This window comes from Mytilus californianus, unplaced genomic scaffold, assembly GCF_021869535.1.
Source record: "Mytilus californianus isolate M0D057914Y unplaced genomic scaffold, xbMytCali1.0.p SCAF_2, whole genome shotgun sequence".
Taxonomy (NCBI): domain Eukaryota; kingdom Metazoa; phylum Mollusca; class Bivalvia; order Mytilida; family Mytilidae; genus Mytilus; species Mytilus californianus.
The window spans coordinates 62,194,540-62,219,155 of NW_026262668.1; the positions used below are offsets into that span (position 1 = coordinate 62,194,540).

The window sequence follows — 24,616 nt, forward strand, 5'->3', positions numbered from 1 at the left end:
CAGTCAAGTTTAGCGATTGATAATTCATTGATAACATTCTGGCGTATCACAAACAAACAACTTGTAACGTCTCATTTCATTGGCCGAAAGATTTAAATACATTGTAGTGTGCACGTGAATTGACACAGGTGACCGACAATGGAATGTACTACGTTACTACGAACGTAAAAAACAATGATTTTTGGTCGAAATAATTAAATAAGTATTTTGTGAATTTCAAATAGAGGGGTCGAAATATTATACTAATAATTTGTGTTAAGTAATAATCTTTATGCATGCAGCACTTGTACCGTACTATGAAAAATATAAGGATAAAATAAAATACATGTGCCGCTTTTATACGGATGAATGTATGAACCACTTTAATTTCTTTCATATTGACGCTAGGTTATTATCCTGACAATGTCGTAGTTACTTATAATAAGGATCTCATAATACTGATCCATTTCAAATTTATGATGGGTTGCACATTCCTCTTTTATTGTTTTCATGCTATAAAACGAAAATAAAGTAGCTAAGCGTTTGGTCATTCAGAAATAACGTGTCATAAACGAGCAAATTGTCCCCGAAAGATCGTATCATGTGTGTGTGGAAGGGTGAAATTTCAATGGTTTGTATATATATATTTTTAACTTTCAGGATTGTACTTTGATCTGTATGAAATTACTGTTTTGATAATAAAATATCCATTGGAACATATTTATTGGATCTGTTTACTTAATTACAGAATAGTATCTTATTTCAATAATAAAAGAATGAAAACATGCTGTTTTGTTTATCTTTATATGCTAATTAAGGTGATGACCTGAGTTCTGGTATGTGAACCCTTTAAATGTTTATTCATTGTATTGATGGTCAGTGTTGGTCACTTTGTCCTTTCTCATTGGTCATTTAAATCACATGTATATCTGTGGAGGGAAATCTTTGTTCTTTAAAAAAGTATTCCTATTGATTTGTATTCAGCATGAAGGCAGACATTTTGAGATATACAAAATAATTTATATTCTGATGTCCATTGGAGACTTTATATTCAGCTACTGTTTACTTTGTCACCATATTCTTCATTTAGGTAGTTATGATTACTAACATATATTTAATTATCATTTATTTAATAATTCTAGTGTATTTGAGATGAATGATTGATTGACTGACGGATAATACAGCTAAATTGATTAAATGGTTAAAAACTATAAAAGTATTAAAACTTATATGAGTTAATATTTAAAACCATTAAATATTAATATAAACTATCTGAATAGTATTTTTATCATAAAACTAGTAAATATTAATTAAAAGTAGGATTTCATGTACAATCTGTGTATTTTTGTAATTGTGCATTTTGGGGCACAATAGTTATAATCTTTATTTTATATTCAGGTGTTACCATGTTTTGATGAGTCGTGTTTGATTTGATCCTATTGTTTTGACCTTTGCATCTAAGTGTGAGGTAAGCATTGAGTTTGGTTTTATATGTTTTTGCTATCAATGCTTATTATTTTGTTTGCTTATGCTTATTTTTAATTGCTTTGCCTTTGCTTAACATTAGTCATTTAGTTTGTTTCGTGTAGAATCTAGTTTTGCATGTAATTATATTTTCAAGACATTATTACATAATTGAATAGTTTGTAAAATCAATAAGCGATTTAATTCAATTATATTACATTAACATATTTTGTTAGAATAATGAAATAGAGAAAAGGTTCAGAACTTGTATAATTTATTTTAATTGGAAATTCATTGAGTTCTCATTGTACTCATGCTATTATTCTTGAACCGTTGTTTATAATTTTATATTTCATTACAGGGTCTTTTTTGTTACCAATTATTTTCCATGTCGTAATAAAAAACGAATCCAAAACCTGAGAAGTGTTTTATTTGTGTTTTCTACAAAACCCAGAAAACCACCTGACTACAAATGGCGCCCAACGTGATTATTGTGATTATCGGAAATATTGGAAACTAGCCCGGGATCAGCATAACATCTTTTAGCAGTGCACTCGACCGAAATTTACACAACATCCGGAAAAAGGAAAAACTTGTTTTCTGCAGAGACTGACTGCTTGAGATTGATATATTTATTCATTGTAAAGGTTTGCATTTATATTTTATGTATTACATTCATCTACTTATATGTTTGTGTAACACCGCTTGAAGTACTTGTTGATATTTATGTAAAATAACATAGTAATTTTGAGAAAACAACAGCGATTTGGACTGTCAAAATTTGTGCATTAGAAACAGTGTTGTTATTTTGTTAAACAAGTGAGCCACATCGTTATCACTTGAATAACACTTAGATTATAGTATACCGTGTTGAGTATAGACATTTGATTGGAACTTTGTGAATTTTTTTTACACGTTTTGTGAAACTTGTAAACTTAGTCTCTGATAGAGTTTGTACATTAGTGTCACCCCCTACGTACCCGACCCCACCCACAGACACACCCAAGTTCAAGGTCACCGACGACCGGAACCGGAAGTACACGTGTCTAATGTAAACAAACATTTTTTTTTTGGGTTTACAATACATTACAGCATACAGTTCTGATTATTTTTTTACATACATTAAACTTAGTTACACTTTGTTAATTTGCATACATTTTTTTTCAAAATTATTTACATGCATTAACATAATGATGGGTATATGTAGTTGAGACATTGCGATATATATATTATAGGATTAGAAAACCCTGAGACTAAGTTTAGTTTGCAGATTTTTTTTTTTTTTCTCTGCAAACAAGATTAGTTCGATTTAGTTTCACAATCACACAGTGAACTTGCGTACACATACACATACATACGCACAAACATTTACACTTACACCGCATAGAATATAGTGCTATATTAGTGTTTATATATATTTTGTGTGTTGATACTTGGTATGCATATGGTATTATATATATGTTATATGTTGTAGTGTAGTATATTGTATATTGTGTTGCTTTTGTGTATGTTTACATGTTGTGATGTTTTATGCTTAGACTTTTGTTATTATTGTCTTGAGTGTGTATACATGTACATGATTTAAATAATAGCAATTTAAAAGGTTGAATTACTTAAACTTTATTTAAAAAATAAAAGTTTAAAATTTGATTTGAGTATTTGAACTTTAAAAGTTATATCATTTCAGAAATTAAATTTTAATTACTTAATAATTGATATAAAACGACTCGACTTGTTCAAAAGTTGAATGAATCCGCACACTTGCATGTATCCTTAAACTAACATCATTATCACCTAATACCTTACACACCCTGCATACCTGATTGTCACTTTGAATTTCAGCTGATATTTATACATCTATAGGATTCAGGTAGTTGCTTTTCTTTCGTGTGAAGGCTAGGGATAGGTTTAATACATTGAGTGAAGTTTAGAGTCTAGGAGTTTTAGTTATTTGACTTGTATTAGAGTATTAAATCAGATCTACAGATACATACTTAGTTTATACTGATACAGAGTGGGCTATTATTATTTTTTTTTTACGTTTTACTAGATTCAGTACTTATTACTTACGTAGATATTGCGAGCGTAGACCGTATATTTAGGTTATATCGGTGACCGTGTTGCAGACTTTAATTTATTAAAGTTACAGATCTAGAGGTAAGTATACAACACTGATTATTCAGTTCATACATTGTTGTATTTTATTTTCAGACTTGTTTATCATTTGATTATTTGTACATATTTGATATTTGATATTTGGTATTTGATATTTGGTATAAGACGTCATCATGGCTAGTGGAGGCGATTCACCTGGTGATACGAAACCAACTAGTCCAATGCAACCAACCAGTCCTACGCTGAAAGAATTATTACAATTCAAGATGATGTTTGATACATTTGAATCCATGGGTCTCAAACCAAAAGGAAGTAATGCAAAGGAACTGAATGAATGGATAAGTCACTTCAACGCAGAGAAATTATCTGAGAAGGAAAATAAACCAACCAAGATGAGTTTGACACTACCATCAAAAGAAACAGGAACAGTTCCTAAGTTAAAACCAGAAGAGAAACCACAACAAGAAAAATCAACTACAGTATTTTCTAACCCGCCTAAGGTTCGATGCTTTTCGGGTGGAGACAACAAAGGAGATTTACCATTTGATATTTGGCGTTATGATGTTAAGATGATGCTCATGGATCCATCTTACAGCAAACAGCAAAAGGAATTTGCAATTCGTCGATCACTTACAGGATCAGCAGCTAGATTAGTCATGCATCAAGGATTCGAGAAACCTATTGACCAAATAATAGAAGTATTAGACAGTGTATATGGAACCATAGACAACAAGGAACAACTACTTGCGGAATTTTATAGTGCAAGGCAGCGAGATGATGAAGATGTTACTACTTGGAGTAATAGATTACAGGATATATTAGGAAAAGGACTTGAGACAGGCATTGTCAGTTACAAAGAGATGAATTCCATGTTACACGCCATGTTATGGACAGGTTTACGACAAGAACTTAAGGATATAAGTGGATACAAGTATGACACCATTAAAGATTTCAACCAACTAAGAGTAGCATTGCGTCAATTGGAGAAAGATCATCAACCAAAGAAGTTGAAACCTTATACAGCCAAAGCAGCAACTATTACCACCAAAGAAGACACACATGATTATGAAGAGCTGAAGGGAATGGTACAGCAATTAACTCACGAGTTTACAGAACTGAGACAGCAACAACAACAACAGCAGCAACCACAGCAACAGTCACAGTATTATAGAGGTAACAACTTTAGAGGTTATAGAGGCAATAACAGAGGTTATAATAGAGGTAGACAATGGTACAATGGACAGCAAGGACAACAACAAACTGCAAATCAACCTCAACAACAGCAGCCAAATTACCAACAAGGAGAAACCAATCAACAAAACTACCCAATTCTTTGTAGACGTTGTGGTCAAGAAGGGCACATACAGATAGGATGCCGTGTAAGATTATATCACACAAGACAGAATTTAAACTCCGGGAAGCCTATGCCTATGAGGGGCCAGCATTAGGCTTGAACAGAAGAACATCAGGTCCCAAGGTAAGTAACAACATAGTGAAGACACCACCTGGAATATTTGGAACACCTACTGAGACTGTTATATTTTTGAATGGGAGGAAATTATCAGCATTATTGGATACAGGGTCAACCGTATCGACCATTGCAGAATCATTTTATACCGAACACTTATCAGCAACAGTACCATTGAAAAATCTAGATAGCATCTTGGAAGTTGAATGCGCTGGAGGATCTCAGCTGCCCTATACAGGATATATAGAGGTTAATATCAAGATACCTGGAAATACCAACACCACTAACCAACATGTAATGCTAGTAGTACCTGATAGCAGATATAGCCAACACATACCAGCTTTAATTGGAACCAACATCTTAGACAACATGATGTTTTATCTGAAGGAGGAATATGGAGCAAGATACTTGCAGAATGCCGCTTTAACAACGCCATGGTATATGACCTTCAGATGTCTAGCAATGAGGGAAAAAGAGTTAACCAAGAACAACAACAGAGTAGCAGTAATAAGAACATGTAAAAGAATAACCATACTTCCGAATACCACCACTGAAGTTCCTGGCTACTATGACAAAGAGATACCTTACAAAACAACTCCATCTATCATTCAATCAACTATTTTGGCAGAAGATTACAGAGAAATTGATGCAGAACCAACTTTTAGGACTTATCAGTACAAAGAAAATGGAACACTTACAGTCAGACTATCAAACATCACAACCAGAACCATAACCATACCACCAAAGGCCATAATTTGTGAAGTTCAACCAGTTACTATTGAAGCACAACCAACCAATACAACTGAAATAGATCTGAAGTTACTTGAAGAAGTGGATATTACCCAAAGTGATCTCACAGATGAACAACTTGATGAAGGGAAACAACTCATATTGAGATACACAGACATTTTCAGTAGAGGAGACAACGATTTAGGACACACCAACAGAGTTAAACATCGAATAGATCTGCTTGATGAGACTCCATTTAAACACCGGTACAGAAGAATTCCACCATCGATGTACGATGAAGTTAGATCTCATCTAAGACAACTTTTGGACATGGGAGTTATCAGACCATCACATTCACCATTCGCATCAGCTATTGTCATCGTTAGGAAGAAGAATGGACAGCTAAGAATGTGTGTGGATTACAGACAGTTAAATAAGCAGAGTAAACATGATAGTTACGCACTCCCGAGAATAGAAGAGCTTTTAGATTGCTGTGCTGGCAGCAAATTCTTCTCAGTCGTCGATATGAAGTCCGGTTACCATCAGGTGGAGATTTTGGAAGACCACAAGGAGCGTACTGCTTTCTCTGTAGGACCTCTTGGCTTTTACGAGTTCAACAGGATGCCTTTTGGACTAACAAACTCTCCGCGACATACCAGAGACTGATGGAGGATTGCCTTGCAGATTACAACCTGAAGATATGTTGCATCTTTATTGATGATATCATCATTTATGGTAGGACATACGAGGAGCACTTACATAATCTACACCTAGTATTTGAGAGGATAAGAGAGGCCAATCTGAAGCTGAACCCCAGCAAGTGCGAATTCTTCAAACGCAAGGTAAAGTATGTAGGACACGTGGTATCAGAAGAAGGAGTGGAAATAGACCAACAGAAGACAGAGAAGGTAGTGGACTGGCCAACACCAACTAGTCCAGAGGAAGTCAGGAGATTTTTGGGATTTGTCGGCTATTACAGACGCTTCATACAGACTTTCAGCAAAGTCAGCCGACCTTTGACCGACCTGATTCCGTCCCAAACAAGAAGAAGCACAAAGCCAAGCCATCCAGAGAGTGGAAGTGGAATGAGGAACACCAACAGGCATTCCAGACACTGAAAGACCACCTTGTAAGTGCACCAATCCTTGGTTATGCAGATGGTTCATTACCATATGAGCTTCATACTGATGCCTCTGGAGATGCTTTAGGAGCAGTTCTTTATCAAGAACAACAGGGAATGAAGAGAGTCATCAGTTATGCCAGTCGAGGACTCAACAAGGCTGAACGCAACTATCCACCACACAATAGAGAATTTCTGGCATTGAAATGGGCAGTATGTGACAAGTTTAGAGATTACCTATATGGACAAGACTTCACAGTGTACACGGACAACAACCCAGTCACCTATGTATTAACATCTGCGAAGTTAGACGCCACGGGACACCGTTGGCTAGCAGGATTGGCAGCATTCACTTTTGACATCAAGTACAGACCTGGCAGAACCAACGCAGATGCGGACGCACTTAGTCGGTTACCCATCAGCAGTGATTCCATCCAAGCCATCTGTAATGTAGCCATGCCAGAATCTTACATTGACAGTCTTACGTTGACATCAGATACCGTACTGAAAGATCTTGATTTAAGAGGCAGTGGAATTGGTAACATTGTTGACTGGAGGAAAGTTCAAGAGCAGGATCCTGACATACAACGTATTGTGGAGTATGTCAGAGAAAACACCAAGCCTACCAGGAAAGACATTGGACCGAATCCATACTTAAAGCAGTTTAACCATCTGAAACTGTATGACGGGGTACTTCATCGTGTAACCTTTGTAAATGAAGAAGAAAGATGTCAACTGGTACTACCCCTAGAACATGTACCAACTGTGTTGGAAGCCATACACAATGACATGGGACATCCTGGGAGAGATCGAACAACATCACTGATCAAGGATAGGTTTTACTGGCCCGGAATGCACCAGGATATACAGACATGGATAGAAGAATGTGGAAGATGTGTCCGTAGGAAGTCACCTACCAACCAACGTGCACCATTGGTAAGTATATCAACGACATCACCATTGGAGTTAGTGTGCATGGACTTCCTAACCCTTGAACCATCTAAGGGAGGCTATCAACACCTATTAGTCATCACGGATCACTTCACCAGATTTGCTATGGCAATTCCAACCAAGAACCAGCTAGCCAAGACAGTTGCGGATGCGTTCTACAACAATTTCATCTTACACTATGGAATACCAGACAGAATTCATTCGGACCAGGGGGCAAATTTTGAAAGTACCATCATTAAAGAACTATGTGCCATCACAGGAATGTCCAAGTCAAGAACTACCAGTTATCATCCTATGGGAAATGGACAATGTGAGCGGTTCAACCGAACGCTGTGTGATATGCTTGGCTCACTAGACACCAGCAAGAAGATCAACTGGAAGAGTCATGTCAGTCCATTGGTTTTCGCCTACAACTCCACCAGACATGAGAGTACAGGACAGTCGCCTTACATGTTGATGTTTGGACGTAACCCTAGGTTACCGATTGATGCAGCTTTAGGCTTGAGAGAGAACCAACAAGAGATAACAACAAAGTATATAAGAGATCTGAAGGACAGAATCACACAGGCACATGAGTTGGCAATTACATCTGCAAATAAGGCCAGAAATCAACAAAAGAGTCATTACGACAACAGAGTTCGAGGAGGGACAGTAAAAGTAGGAGATAGAGTATTGGTAAAGATTGTTAGCTTTGAAGGGAAACACAAGTTGGCGGATAGATGGGAACAGGATCCCTACACAGTGCTAAGCCAACAGAATGAAGAAATCCCTGTATTCATGGTCAGGAAGGAAAATGGAGAGGGACGTACAAGGACGCTCCACCGTAACCTTCTGCTACCAATTGGTTTTCTTAGCGACACACCAGAACCTACATCTACTCAAAAACCGAAGCCAAGACCAAGAAAGAGACCCGCCAAGAGGACACAGGAACTGGGAACTATCCAACCTGACTCAAAGGAAGATTCAGATGAGGAGTCAGAATGGGATTATAGAGTCATCACAAGAACTGGTATTGTCAGTGATCCATCCATCACTGAACATAGTGTACCTAGTTATGCTGATGAGGATGTCTTAGATACGAGTGAGACAGAAGGGGACGCCCAGTCATCTGTGGGTACTACTGGTATCACAGATGATGTCGAACTCGTACAGGAAGGAAGCGCTTCAACTGATGAGACTGTTTAGGAGGAACCGCCTGATGAGGAAACAGCTCAGAATACTGATATAGAATCTGATGATGAGCAACCAGTTCAACCACGTCGTTCCACCAGAGAACAGAGAGTTCCCCTCCGGTTCAGATCAGGAGATTTCGATATGACAAAGTCTGCACAGAGGCCACCTTTACCAGATTGGGAAAAGAAGGTGCAATGCATCACTTCACTGTCAGACAGAGGATTTTTGGAAGGATTGCAGTCTGAGGCAGGAAAGACCATCTTAGAGATACTGAAGTCTTCTTCACATGCTCCAACCTGAAATGACGAGACGTCATTTTCCAGCTGGGGGGAGTATGTGGAAGGGTGAAATTTCAATGGTTTGTATATATATATTTTTAACTTTCAGGATTGTACTTTGATCTGTTTGAAATTACTGTTTTGATAATAAAATATCCATTGGAACATATTTATTGGATCTGTTTACTTATTTACAGAATAGTATCTTATTTCAATAATAAAAGAATGAAAACATGCTGTTTTGTTTATCTTTATATGCTAATTAAGGTGATGACCTGAGTTCTGGTATGTGAACCCTTTAAATGTTTATTCATTGTATTGATGGTCAGTGTTGGTCACTTTGTCCTTTCTCATTGGTCATTTAAATCACATGTATATCTGTGGAGGGAAATCTTTGTTCTTTAAAAAAGTATTCCTATTGATTTGTATTCAGCATGAAGGCAGACATTTTGAGATATACAAAATAATTTATATGCTGATGTCCATTGGAGACTTTATATTCAGCTACTGTTTACTTTGTCACCATATTCTTCATTTAGGTAGTTATGATTACTAACATATATTTAATTATCATTTATTTAATAATTCTAGTGTATTTGAGATGAATGATTGATTGACTGACGGATAATACAGCTAAATTGATTAAATGGTTAAAAACTATAAAAGTATTAAAACTTATATGAGTTACTTTTTAAAACCATTAAATATTAATATAAACTATCTGAATAGTATTTTTATCATAAAACTAGTAAATATTAATTAAAAGTAGGATTTCATGTACAATCTGTGTATTTTTGTAATTGTGCATTTTGGGGCACAATAGTTATAATCTTTATTTTATATTCAGGTGTTACCATGTTTTGATGAGTCATGTTTGATTTGATCCTATTGTTTTGACCTTTGCATCTAAGTGTGAGGTAAGCATTGAGTTTGGTTTTATATGTTTTTGCTATCAATGCTTATTATTTTGTTTGCTTATGCTTATTTTTAATTGCTTTGCCTTTGCTTAACATTAGTCATTTAGTTTGTTTCGTGTAGAATCTAGTTTTGCATGTAATTATATTTTCAAGACATTATTACATAATTGAATAGTTTGTAAAATCAATAAGCGATTTAATTCAATTATATTACATTAACATATTTTGTTAGAATAATGAAATAGAGAAAAGGTTCAGAACTTGTATAATTTATTTTAATTGGAAATTCATTGAGTTCTCATTGTACTCATGCTATTATTCTTGAACCGTTGTTTATAATTTTATATTTCATTACAGGGTCTTTTTTGTTACCAATTATTTTCCATGTCGTAATAAAAAACGAATCCAAAACCTGAGAAGTGTTTTATTTGTGTTTTCTACAAAACCCAGAAAACCACCTGACTACATGTGTGCACGTGAATATAGATGTACTATGCAATATACTATCATGGTCACCACGAAACTCAAATGAATTCAGTGAAGGCATGTTGGTGTAAAAAGGTTTGAAATGTTTCATCGGCGAAGATTTTATTTTTGCATGTGTGGAACTAAAAAATAAATAAATACTTGTGAGAAATGTCGTAGTTTATAAGGAACTATATAAATGTACTGTTTTCGATTTTAATTGGTTGAAAATTTATCCTTTAATTTCATACCGTAAGAATGGAGCTTTGCATAACACTGTTGAACTATCCGCCAAAGTAACGTGTGGCATGCGTGCGTATTTAAAATGAAATACAAAATCATACATGTATGATAAACTTATAAACGAAATATTAAGAAATTAAGGATGACTACTGTAAAAGTGTGTACAAAAATGGAGTCACCTTTTATCAATACATTTAGTGAATAACCACACTGTTTAAAACTGGTTGTTTTCTATGCAACTATTTAAATATTTACAATATATAATTTTCAACCGAGGATAGCAAAACAGTTAATTATAAATTAAGGAAGTATATCGCTGGAGTTTATAAAGTACATTTCCTTCCACTGTGCCATGGTTTGCCATCTCCATTTTTTCTCTAAACAAAGCATGGCTTGTTACATGTTCTGAATTTACTTAGAATTTCGGGATTTTTTTTTCAAAATCAAGTAAACTAAATCAGAAAAAAAATCACACTATCCTAAAACTTATGAAAGAATATGAATAATGAACATGACAGTTTATAACACAAACCCATTTACTATAAAAATCGAGCAATATCTTTAGTATGTAATTTGCTTATTTTTGTAGTTAAACTTTTGCTAAGTTCTTTCATAGATACAAAGATTTGATTAGTAAATTTGGCTGTACTTGTAGAAAACTGATTAAAAACGGTATTTCACATCCTAAATTTTACGGTAATATTGTACTTAAAGCGCGGAAATCACTATGTGATCCGTGTAAACTCATCGAACCTTTAAACAGGCTTATTAGTAAAGGTTATCTTACCAATGTTGTAATTAGATCTTTGAACATAGTTTACATTGGCACTAATATCGATTTTGTCATCAGCAAATTAAAACATACCTAAATTTGTATTTTTTTTCAAGTGGGATGTATAAAGACACACCCACGTTCGTTTAGATCTATAAAGAAGTTAAACTCCTAACTATCCTACTGTCTGTCGATACATTTATTTTTGGCATTGCACTAGTCATGTCTTCTTTGACTGTCCATGACGTTAAAATACTAAATCCCTGGGATGTGTTTTAGTTGAATTTAGTCTCTGATGCATGATTTTTTATTATTAATTTTTTTGGCTTTTAACTAGCTGTCAGTAACTGCGAGTACTCTCAAATCGTACTTTCTTGTTTATTTAACCTGTTGATACTAATTGTATTGCTTTTTTGTTATTTAATGTTATTCAGGGTTATATCTGGTCTATATACCAGCTTTGATAAGTGTTTGGTATAACTATAAATTTTCACTTTGTACTATGAACATCAAAATTATTTATTTTGTAAAAATATTTCCTTTCTCTATTGGTACTGTACACGTATACCTAACAACATAATTATTTTCATTTACCTGTGTTTAAAGTTATTGCAAATGGATGGTATTTTTGTTCGAGCATATTGTTTTTCTTTAATTGTTTAACATTTCTTACCGATATAACATGTTACTTTTATTATTCTTCCCTTAGTTTATTTACTTTGTATTCAAAATTATTTATTTTGTAAAAATATTTCCTTTCTCTATTGGTACTGTACACGTATACCTAACAACATAATTATTTTCATTTACCTGTGTTTAAAGTTATTGCAAATGGATGGTATTTTTGTTCGAGCATATTGTTTTTCTTTAAATGTTTAACATTTCTTACCGATATAACATGTTACTTTTATTATTCTTCCCTTAGTTTATTTATTTTACATTTACATTGTGTCATAGGTTAAATTTATTTGTTCAGTGTATGTTCAATGGTGTAAATATGTCCTTTGATTGAGTTAAGCTATTTCAGTTGATATTTTATAGTGTGTCTTTCTATGTTGTGATGTTACACTATTGTTTCAGAAAAAGGGTGAAGGTTTGGTACCATTAAAACGTTTAAACCCGCTGCATTTGTTTGCACCTGTCCTAAGTCAGGAATCTGATGTTCAGTAGTTGTCGTTTGTTGATGTGGTTCATAAGTGTTTCTCGTTTCTCGTTTTTTATATAGATTAGACCGTTGGTTTTCCCGTTTGAATGGTTTTACACTATAATTTTTTTGGGGCCCTTTATAGCTTACTGTTCGGTGTGAGCCAAGGCTCCGTGTTGAAGACCGTACTGTGACCTATAATGATTTACTTTTATAAATTTTGACTTGGATAGAGAGTTGTCTCATTGGCACTCATACCACATCTTCTTATATCTAAGTACGGTTTCATTTCAAGTACAACGTTAATTCATCAAGTCCATTGAATAAAAGATAAGGCAGGGTGAGCAACTTGACAAAAAAAAGGCAGGATGACGATTTATGTAAAAAAAATCAGGATAAACTAATAAATATAGTCAGGACCTAACAGACTGAAAAATAGAAAGACAGGACAGAGATAACAACTAAAAAAAATGCAGGACAAAATGTTTCATCCAAGTCCCCCACCCCCAATCAAAATAAAATGGTAGCTCCCTTAATCCAGAACCAATTGAGAGGAGACAGTTGAATTAAATATTTCGACGTGACTGTTAAGATTAAAGTTTAAAATTTTACATGCACATGTATAAAAGCTAGAATTGCCATGGGATAATCAAGAACACAATCATGTACGTGAATACGACGATGGAAGTTTTTAACGACCTTGACCGGCTACGTGAATACTGATCAGTCCATTCAGCTTTACAGTACGCGTGTTCTATTTTCGCAGGTGTGAGGTCGAAGGTTTGAATTGACCAATGAAAACGATCGTTCCTTAACGAGTTAATCTAATAAAGTTTGTTTGACTGATTATGTTGCACGACCTTTCGCTAAGCTTCGCCGCAGTTCAGTGTACAATGTAACTGGCTTTAAAAGTTACAATGCATGTGTTGATTATTATCTTTTTTTTCGGACGTCAAAGCGATTTAACAATTGCGGTTGTCCAATTATGTCATCTTTAAACTTTTATCTGGTCAAAATTTTATTTTAGAACGAATGCATGATCAACTTTAAAAAGTGTGCAAACACAAAACATATAGACAAAATATACTTCTTTCTTGTCTTTTTCGTACTTGCAAGTTATTAGACAGTAAAAAGGCAATTTGGATCAAGCCTTGTGAAATTTGCACTTACGTTTTTGAATAGGTAAAATGTATAGTTTGGTGAACTTTTCTGCTAACTACTATACTTGTGAAAAATCCTTGGCAACAGAAACATATTCAGCTTTTTTTTTAATCGACCCAATTTACATAGTAATGGACGACTTCGTACATTTTATGATCCCAAATAAAATATGTATATAATATACTGTGCACTGTAGTTCGTATATATACTGAGACCCTTTGGCAACCCCACAGTTTAAATGTTTATAATAAATACGTCGTTAGTTGTGGGCGTTACAGACGAACGTTCACCTAATCTGACCCAGTCAATGGGATATTTTAGCGCGCCAATCAATGGTCTCGGCTACACTGTTTTGCACATGATTCTAGTATGTCCCAGGTTAGACTAAGTTCAAAGAGACAAGGAAAGTTTTACAACTTAGTTCTAATTTTATATATAGATTGACGTCTTCCATAATAGACATAATTTATTGATGCATACGGAATAAGCATGCATTGTCTCGAAATATATATTTTATTTGACTAATCCAATGCAATTAGTTAAACATGTCAGCTGAATTGATATGACAACGAGTATTGAGCCATGCTCACCTCCACTATTAACTGGAGATATTTTTACCATCCTACACTTGCTCCCCCCAAGGGTGACTGGGGAATAGAAGTATGGTCACCATTGGTCTTCCTCCGACCGGCAGTAAAACCCGTGCTAAAGTGGGGCGTCCGTTTGGCTGTGCGGGATGTACAAATTTGCAGCCACGTCCGGTCAGAATGGGGACGTTAAATCCGATGCCTCGTGTAAAGAGAGTGCCACGCTCTTTGCACGTTAAGAACCCTTGCAACACTCTTTGAGGGGTCCGTAGGTGACCTGTTGCAAGGCTAAATTTCTGTCCCTATCCAATATACCCTCATTTCCCGTGGCAGTCTAAATTTCTCCGACCTCAATCCCAGCCGCCTCTATTACAGAACCTACCTATTGTATTTATTGTTAATTTGTTCTCGTCCTGAATATGCATGAAATATTTGCCACTGGACGTTAAGCAACCAACAATCAATCAATCAATCCTACACTTGCTTGAGCATCAAACCGCCGACTTGGATCTCTCAGCACAGAAAGGAAATTACAAACTCGTAATAAGATGGAAGAAATCCAAAAATGTGGAGCATGTCGAGACACCAACCACAACAACAAAGACTCGGTAAAGGTCATCGAAAGCCAGGGCTGACAGAAGCAATCGCCGCCTTGAAGCATTCATAGCTAGGAAATCCATGCCATCGCTTAATGAGATAGGAAATACCGCTCAAAAAGAAGACATATATAATGACCCGACGCCGTTTACACCATCAACACCGGTGAGCTGGTAGAGACTTCCACTCAACCCCCAGAGGAATCAAACGCAAAGGAACAGCCGACAGAAACTTCCCTCGTAGACAGAAACCTACCCTGTACGAAACCTAAAGATCCCGCCTGCTTAACAGGTGCTGAGGGTCGACTTACGACCACTTCAGGATTGGAAAAAACAAAGCCACTACGACATTCAAGACCCAGGGTAGATAAAGTAACTCTATAGACTTACCTCAACAGACCTATTTTTTCCGGGTGAAAAAGGAAGAGAATTTCATTCTAGTCTATTCAGAACAACTGGCTCCTTATAAACTAGTAGAGAAAAAAAAAAGACCCAGTCTTCCACAGAGAAATAATGAGGAGTCACGAACATTGGCTAGATGTTAAAAACAAAAGGAACTTCTTGCTTACGGAAGAAAGAAAGAAAGACATAGAAGAAGTGGCAAAGAAATTTAGATTGAAGTTGATAGAATAAAGGCAATAATAAGCCCAAACCCCCAGTAATTACCTATTGTTATCTTTGTGTTAACGGGGCGAGATAAGCCCACCCCTTTTCTTGTCCGAAGAAAAAAATCAAAAATAATAAAAAAAATTGATGGCCCAAATTGTCCAAGGATCCATCCCTAAATACAACAAAATATACATTACTTCGTTTACGCGGTTTTACCTAGGAATAGTATACTTACAATATATATATTATGTCACAGGTTAGACTAAGTTCAAAGAGACAAGGAAAACTTTACAACTTAGTTCTAATCTTATATATAGACTGACGTCTTCCATTATAGACATAATTTATTGATGCATATAGAATACCCATACATTGTCTCGAAATATAAATTTTATTTGTACAAGGCTTAGAAACAGATAGAAAGCGGGACTTTGTCGAGCATTTCTATCCTGTTCCGAGTACAAATAAAATTTATATTTTGAGAAAATGTATGGTTATTCTTTATATACTGCAACTCTTACAACTCTTCCAAATAAGATATTTAGGGTAAAAACCATCATTTTTTAATTTGGAGTGAACAACGTAAAAGTCTGCGAACCTGTATTTCTAATGACGTCATAAATAAAACTCTACGGAAACGTATTGTCAACGTCATAAACAAGGAGATATATATGATCAGTGACTGTATATCACAAATGATTATACGGTCAATGCAATTTGACTGCGCAAATTGCACAGCTGCAGTATATGGTATTAAGTGTATTTGTTCGACTACGTTTACCGCGTTATTTCAGGGACTTTATCTTAAGATCATATTTATCAATACTAATAAAACAGTTTTTGTAAATGACTGTCGTTATTTATTCATTAGATATTACTACCTGACACTTCTTATAAGACAGTTTAAATTATAAAGTTCTTGCAGTTATCATATATGGGTCATTTTCAAAAAATGTCGAATTTTGAAATTGCAAAATTGATTTAAAGTTACTTATTCAAACAACCCTCGTCATAAGCAAATCAAAACAAAAAGTACTTATAGAACAACATATAAAAAGATTCAAGAATATATTGAAACTTTTTCTGATAGGCGGTGCAATATTTTGTCTCTCCTGTTACCATGTTCAAAAGAAATGTCGGGTTATTTAGAACTTATGTTTCGATAAAATTTTAAGCTTGTTTTTTGTAGCCAATAAGGTGGTTTTTAAGAGTAAAAACTTCTATATATATTCATTCTGTGAAATAATAGATTATTTGCCAATTTTCCATGTTGTACTGAAAAATGCCTCTAAAAATTGGTTTTCAAAGGTTATAAAAATAACCACCAGTAATGCAAGTCTAAGATAGCAATTAAAAATGATCAGCATTTGTTCTCTCTTTCAAATAAACCCAACATCAAGTAAATCCCTCGCACGTTGGTTTACTTTTGTCTTTATTTTATTGGTAACAGGAACGTACGTTAATGATATATCACTATATTAAGTTCTATCCTGTTACCTTTTTGTCTATCCTGTTACCGAGAGCAGTATTGCACCTGCAAATGCTAAATTGCGAAGATTAAGACGTTATTAGATATAAGAAGATGTGGTATGAGTGCCAATGAGACAACTCTCCATCCAAGTCAAAATTTATAAAAGTAAACCATTATAGGTCAAAGTACGGTCTTCAACACGGAGCCTTGGCTCACACCGAACAGTAAGCTATAAAGGGCCCTAAAAATTACTAGTGTAAAACCATTCAAATGGGAAAACCAACGGTCTAATCAATATAAAATACGGGAAACGAGAAACACTTATGAACCATACCAACAAACGACAACTACTGAACATCAGATTCCTAACCTTTAGATGAATTCAAACAACGAAACATTTCATTATGTGTGCAACTATATGTTATTATAAACTTTTTAAAGACGTTTCTGTCTACTATTGTCTATCCTGTTACTGTAACCATAGCAACCAAAGTAACAGGATAGACAAATTTCTTCATTTTTGAATGCTGTTGTGAAATAACTACTCCCTTTGATGATGTGATAATGTTTTTTTTTTGTGATTTTTGCTTCCAACACGTTATTGCACTTTTTACAAGTATAATATTGCTGTAATTAATCTATATGTTTGTAACAGCATAGACATGACAAAAAAGTACCCACTATTTTTTTCCACTAAATGTCTTGAAATTTCTTTTCTCTACACTGTTATACAAGAAACGTGCTGTGTTAAATGTTAAGGTTACTTTGCGCTTTTGAAATCAACACTGACTAGTTCAATATTCATAGGGAGAAAAAATTAACGGCTGGTTTAAGTAGCGGTAACAGGATGGACATGAACTTCATGTACGCTGATTGAATTTAGTTTGTAGAAAAAATGTTACATATAATAATAAAGAAGCTACGATTTTTCGTTAGTTATATTATTTACGTTCTAAAAAAGTCCCTTTTGCAGATATCAAGGCGATCAGAAAATAGGAAAAAAAATCATTTGAAATGTGTTACTCGGACACTGTACGCACATAAATTACGCAAAAATCGGACTTAAATATATTTTAATCTTATCAAAATAGATCTAAATCGTGTTTATTATGAATGTTCTGGAGTACTAACAATCTGACTTTTACAAGTCATTAAAACAGAAAATAGTTAGTCAACATTTTAGATGTATTGGATCTATAAATCACAATAATTATAAGTATGTCGTCCTGTTGAGATTTTGTTTTCGTGTGAATCAGTCCGTTTCTTTTTTAATAGTGCAGACCTGATTTTTTTTCGAGTATAATTCCATACGATCAAATCAATTTTCTCTTTTTTAAAAATTATATCAGTTTGTACTAAATCGTCTAGCTTATCTTGAATAATATATGCAAGTTTCTAGCACACACGACAAGTAATTTCTTTCTATTTCACTTTTCGAGTACCACAGTTAAAATGTCTGCGTTTTTTTCAGGTTTCGCAAAGAATATACGAAGAAGAAAGAAGAAATTACGTGCCTTAAAATTTTACTCTATCTACTTTATACCTGCTACCTTAATCTTGTTTACAGTGGGACGACTTGAAATAACCTACCAGAAACTGTCGTGATAAAATATAGCAAAAAATGATGTTTAAACAGGTCATGTCCTTGTATTATATTGCATGGATCTCTATTTTATGAATATCTATTGCGTATCCTTTCTAATCAAATGGCAAGATAATATCACAATTGTTTCTTGTTGTTTTTATGTATTTATGTATAACGTTCCCAGCAGTTTTCCCTTTGGCCTGGCTTGCAAAACTTCCTGAGTGTTGCAACATTTACAAAGAAGTTAACTGTTTTCTGTTTAATGTTTGTTAGGTTGCAGCTAGATTGACATTTACGCAATATAGATGTGAATGAAAAATAGAACTTTTAACAGAATTATTTTTCATCATGACACCAGTAGTTAGACCCTTTATTGACGAACATCGTATAATTCTGATATGGAATTAATGACTGTGTTTTTTTTTCCCTTGAATTACTGTATTTGATTTTTCTTTAAAATTAAAAGAACACTCACCAAGATGAAGAATGACCAGACCAAACACAGAAATGTCAGAAATCTTAATCTGTATTCTGGTTCTGTTTTAAGCCGATGTAATAGTGATCCAGTGTTATTCATCACTGATTCACACATTTCTTGGTCTCTGTGAGTGCTCAACACTTTGATGAATTACTCTGTAAACCTTTAAAATTTAAATGTATATAAAAATAAAAAAGTAGTTCACATTTATGTTTTACTTTTTACCTAGTAACGTAAGTCGACTGAGAACTGCATACCATTCACGTGAAGTTATATTTAGCATAATCGTTAATTTCAAATTAAAAGTATATATACTGTACTTTTAAAATTAAAGAAATATTTGTTAACTGCCTGTGAATTAGGCGCGCCATACAATAATTTCTAATATGATGTCTGTTTGAAAAAACACGTGTATTGATTTACATTAAACTTTCGTTTAATCCGTCTTATGAGAGTGTATTGATTTACATTAATCTTACGTTTCAAATAAATGACATATATTTATCCATCTTATCATGCTTATGAGCGTGTACATTTTTAACGCTTTATGCAAAATACAAAATTATTAGCTATAGTATCCTTGTTTTCTTACCTGAAATGTGTTGAGTAATTTCCCAACCGTCTAGCCATTTTATATACTGTTAAGCAGTTAGTAAACGCGCTGTAAATCAATAATTTATTTATTTATAGATTATGTATAAATAATAACTTATTGATAGTAAAAATAAAATATGGAAGCGTACTGCTGTCACCTCTAGAAACAGAAATAGCGTAACTATGCAGTGTATACAATGTATGGCGTACCATTTGGTTCAAAAGATGTTTTTGCTGATTATGGATTTTAACTTTGTGGTTGTGTATTTTGTTTATTGGTTTATCTTTATTATTACCAGTGAATCGCTATTTTTCAATGGTAAATATGTTCTTTTTTACCTTCCAATATATCACACGAAAAAGAGAGGCGAAAGGTACCAGAAGGACATTCAAATTCAAAGTCGAAAAAAAAAAAACTGACAATGCCATGGCAAAAAAGAAAAACGTTCAAAAGTCAACAGTATACAAAGTTAAACATAACAAAGAAAACCAAAGACTGAGCAACACGAACGGTGATCTCAGGTGCTCCAGTAAGGTAAGCAGACCTTGCCAGTGGCGTAGCTAGGCGGAAGCTCGGAAGCCAAGGCTTCAACATCGTTTTGTTAAAAAAAAAAATCATAAAAAAAAAATAACAAATAAAAACGAGCTAGAGGTATGAGAGAGAGGGAGGGAAAGTGAAGGGAAAATAAATGGGCACTGAGAGAAAGTGAAGGGAAAATAAATGGGCACTGTGCGGTTAAATAAACAAAAAGTTGTAAAAACCGATATCTATGGCACGCCTGAACCACTTTTATAGATAATCCTAGATTATCTCAGATAAACTAGGATTATCTCAGATAAACTAGGATTATCTCACTATTTTACATTAAGCTCAGATAAACCGGGATTATCTCGATTTTTTTCAGATAATCCCGGTTTATCTCAGAATTTTAAGATAAACCGGGATTTTCTCAGCTTAATGCATATTTGAGATAGTTCATTATATTCCTCACAAAATTAGATAAATAATTAACTGGAGAAAATCCGGGATTATCTGAAAATTCTGAGATAATCCGGGATTATCTGAGAATTTTGAGAAAATCGATTAACTGAAAAAAAAGTAGCCAATAGAAAGCCACGACACATTAGAGGAAAATTTCATGGTCATAAGGGATAAGATATAGATACAATGGTGCATCTATACAGATAGAGAAGAATGAAAGATATCGCTCTTACGGGAAACGTTTTAGAAGTTTTAAATTTCCAAATTTGATAAAAATAACAATTGATTTATTCAGGATGTACATGTATGACAAGTGTATCGATAATAATGAAGATCAGAGGGATCTAGAATTTAGAAGTTTGTCTTGAGAGGTTTTTTTAAGAGAATTTGAATGTTATATCCGTATTTGTCTTTATGAAGATAGTGAAATATGTTACATAAATCTGGCATCCGCACAATTAACTAGGACAAATAACTAAAATGTTGAAATAAGTTAAGCAAAGTTGAAATACACCATTTCGAAGTTCTAATGAGTTTCCTTTTAGAAAGTTATAATCTTTACAAAAATAATATCACGCGCCGTTTTTCTTTCCTTGATTTTCCCTATTAAAAGAGTAAAATATTATGAAGGAATTTATCATCCATTTATTGCAAAGTGTTACATTTTAGTACTTACTTGGTAAGTTGTATAAAGTGTTTGTTGTCAATTAGATAATCTAATCATGATAATGACAAATGCCCAATACCTGAAATATTTATTACCTTACAACTCTATTATTGTTAATCAGTTTGTTTTTTAACGACACGTGGCCAATGCATAATTAACCTTTAAACAAACGCTGTTTAAACGGGGTTTTGATCCCTGAAGGACGCCACACTTTGCAATGAATTAGATCTATATTTGTTAACGTTTTCAAATTAAATAAACTGAATGGATTTCTTAAAATTCTCAAATGGCTTTAATATTATTACAAACAAAACGAAACGTTTATTTAACATTTTTTGCAACTTTTATCTTTATTTTTGTTCTAAGAAAACCATTCTTGCTTGGTTAACTAGTATGTGTTGATTACCTTCACTAATTACTAAAGATCAGACGACCTAATTAAGTATTTGTATAGACCTAATCAACATGATAATTGGTATCGAATATGATCATCGGTCATGCATGACATATTCCAAATAACGGCGCGTGTTAATAAACACTTCAATAACTTCTGAAAATATTCAATTAATTTTATTCAAACAAAAATATTAAGATAAAAAAAAAAAACAATTTATCGGACGCATACCCTCAACGCCCACTAAAATGTCCTGAGTGCACTCAGGAGGCCCTGAGCGGTTTTAAAACGTTCCGCAAAATTATTACTTAAAATAATTTTTTTTGACTGTTAAATGAAATACATTTCAATTCATGGAGTGTCAGTGAGTTATAATATATTTTACAAATGAGGGCCCCACTTTGGTAGTCCAACTTGAACACATTGAGCGATCGTATATATGCAATCAGGAACAGATGTATCCACGAAATTATATTAACATTTTATGAACTTGCCTGCTTAAATAAATCATGTTTTAGTTATAACATACACTTTTAATGTACTATTATTTATAAATCAATGTTTAAAATTCACATATATGTGCTAAGATTAAAACTTCATGTAATATTTTAATACTTTATTCTTGTAAAATTTTTCATTAATAAATACTGTTTAAACTAAGATTAAATTTTAATGTATCATACGGTCATTCCAAGTGTCATTCGGTCATTCGTGTTACGTATCTCCAGTACTTCTCTATGGATAAGAGCTAAAACTACCAAAAACAAGTTCACCAGAATTAATCGAAAACTTCCAGAAAAAGCTACTAATAAGCTTATACTCTCATTACCAACTTATGTAGCAGATGTTACTATCAACATCCTAAACGGAATACTACCAGTAGAAGCCCAACTACATATCCGAGTACTTGGACTATTGAACAACATCTGTAATCAGCCCGAAAAAAGCATAGATAAATTGCTAGCTGACGACAACTTAAACTGAAAAATAGCCAAAGTTCTAGTTGCGTGTCGCTATAAAACATATGCCCAAGAAGTACGATCTACAAAATGGTACATGGACAACACCTTCAAAAAAATATTATGGACCTCCAACATCAAGAAAACAGTACAGAGCTACTTGTCTAAGAGTAACTTCAGTAAATAGCAACACTGTATTCTAGCTTCGAAGGCCGTACGGTGACCTATAGTTGTTAGTTTAAACATATTTTATTGTTCAAAAATGACAAATGGATTAGACACAAGTTTTTCAACTTAGTAACGTCTTCTCCTATTGTTGTCAATTTCTGTGTCATTTGGTCTCTTGTGGAGAGTTGTCTCATTGGCAATCATACCACATCTTCTTTTTAATTTCCAAAACGACGAGTGTAAAAAAAAAGCAAATATGCAAACATACAGACTGATTTATATTTACAACAAAAACAAAATGAAATACAGGAACAAAGACTCAATGACATGTAATATGTCATGACGGAGGAAGGCACATGCATATTTGGAAGGGGCTAAAAAAAGGTCTAGTGTCAAACCATACCTTAAACTGAAACTGTACACATGGGATAAGACCGAAGTCAGAACTTAAAGTAAAAAATTGTTGAAAAAGGTCCAGGGTACCGTTTCACAAAGCCTTCGTAAGTCTACGTGTCATCGTACGTTCATCGTAAATAAATCGTAGGTTTTACAGCCGTTTCACAAAGCCGTCGTAAGTTAAGATGAGCGTAAATAATACGTAAATCCTGGCGTAACTTACTACAGCTATACTCAGTCGTATCTCGATCGTAGTTTTTCCGCGAATATGAATTAAACCATATCTAAGATGGCTTTATTCTCGATCAAGATGCCGCAAATGTTAGAAGACGAAGAAGAATCTTCAATATTAGAACCACACTTTCTTCGTTTGATCATTTTGAAAATGAAATGGATATTATATCCAGATACAGACTGGATAGACACAGTATCAATGAAATAACATTGGCAATAGAACCAGATATAAAACATGATACAAATAGGTCCCATGCACTTACTCCTGAAACGCAGGTTTTTTTAGCTTTGCGCTACTCACTGGTTCTCCGGTAACGCGCCCATTTTATGACGCTGATTTGTAGGTGGGGGGGGGGGGGGGGGTAGGACCTTTACCGGGACTCCGGGATCGGGTGTTTTAAGCTCGGGATTTCGGGATTGATCCTTTCGGGATCCGGGAATTCTTTTTCCGAATTTCGGGATGTCGGGATTTAATTTTTTTTAAATTCGGGACCTCGGGATTCCATGACACCTCCTACCCCCCCCCCCCCACCCCCCTTCCCCCCCATTTGTCCCACCGTAACAAAGCAAAACTAACGATTTCGAGTTATATACCCGTAGCTTGTTATATCTGAGATTTTTATATTTCTTTATTATCTATATTTTTAATTTTTATAAAGTTTAGTACATATTGCACAACGATAGTGATCGTACCGGCCGTCATTATATAATGTTTTCTTCGTAAACCTGTAATTCCCGTTAACGGATAGAAGACCAAGCAAGTCTAAATATTTAGCACAACATAGAGTGTGATATGAGTTAAATTTGATTATAAGGTTACCATACATAATTTTGTTTATAAGGTTACCATAAATAGTTTTGTTAAATCGTCATTTATTCCAAATCATGTCAGTCTTGAAAACTAAACAAGTTGAAAA

At 34.2% G+C, this 24,616-nt stretch overlaps 2 protein-coding genes and 1 long non-coding RNA gene across 3 annotated transcripts in view; 1 reads left to right on the forward strand and 2 right to left on the reverse strand.

Annotated features, from left to right (window-relative positions):
* The window catches only part of LOC127730180 (sodium-dependent glucose transporter 1B-like), a 39,711-nt gene extending 19,821 nt beyond the window's left edge, over positions 1-19,890 (reverse strand). Inside the window, exon 1 of the mRNA XM_052238443.1 lies at positions 19,303-19,890. Coding sequence (XP_052094403.1) covers positions 19,303-19,419 — 117 coding nt within the window. The 5' untranslated portion in view covers positions 19,420-19,890. The remainder of the gene's footprint in view (positions 1-19,302) is intronic.
* The window catches only part of LOC127730179 (sodium-dependent glucose transporter 1B-like), a 168,572-nt gene that overhangs the window by 21,929 nt on the left and 122,027 nt on the right, over positions 1-24,616 (reverse strand). The window lies entirely within an intron of this gene.
* On the forward strand, positions 1,313-19,511 carry LOC127730183 (uncharacterized). Its single transcript, XR_007994991.1, has 5 exons — positions 1,313-1,447; positions 1,805-2,090; positions 10,125-10,194; positions 10,552-10,755; positions 18,714-19,511. It is a non-coding gene; the product is annotated as an uncharacterized LOC127730183 (long non-coding RNA).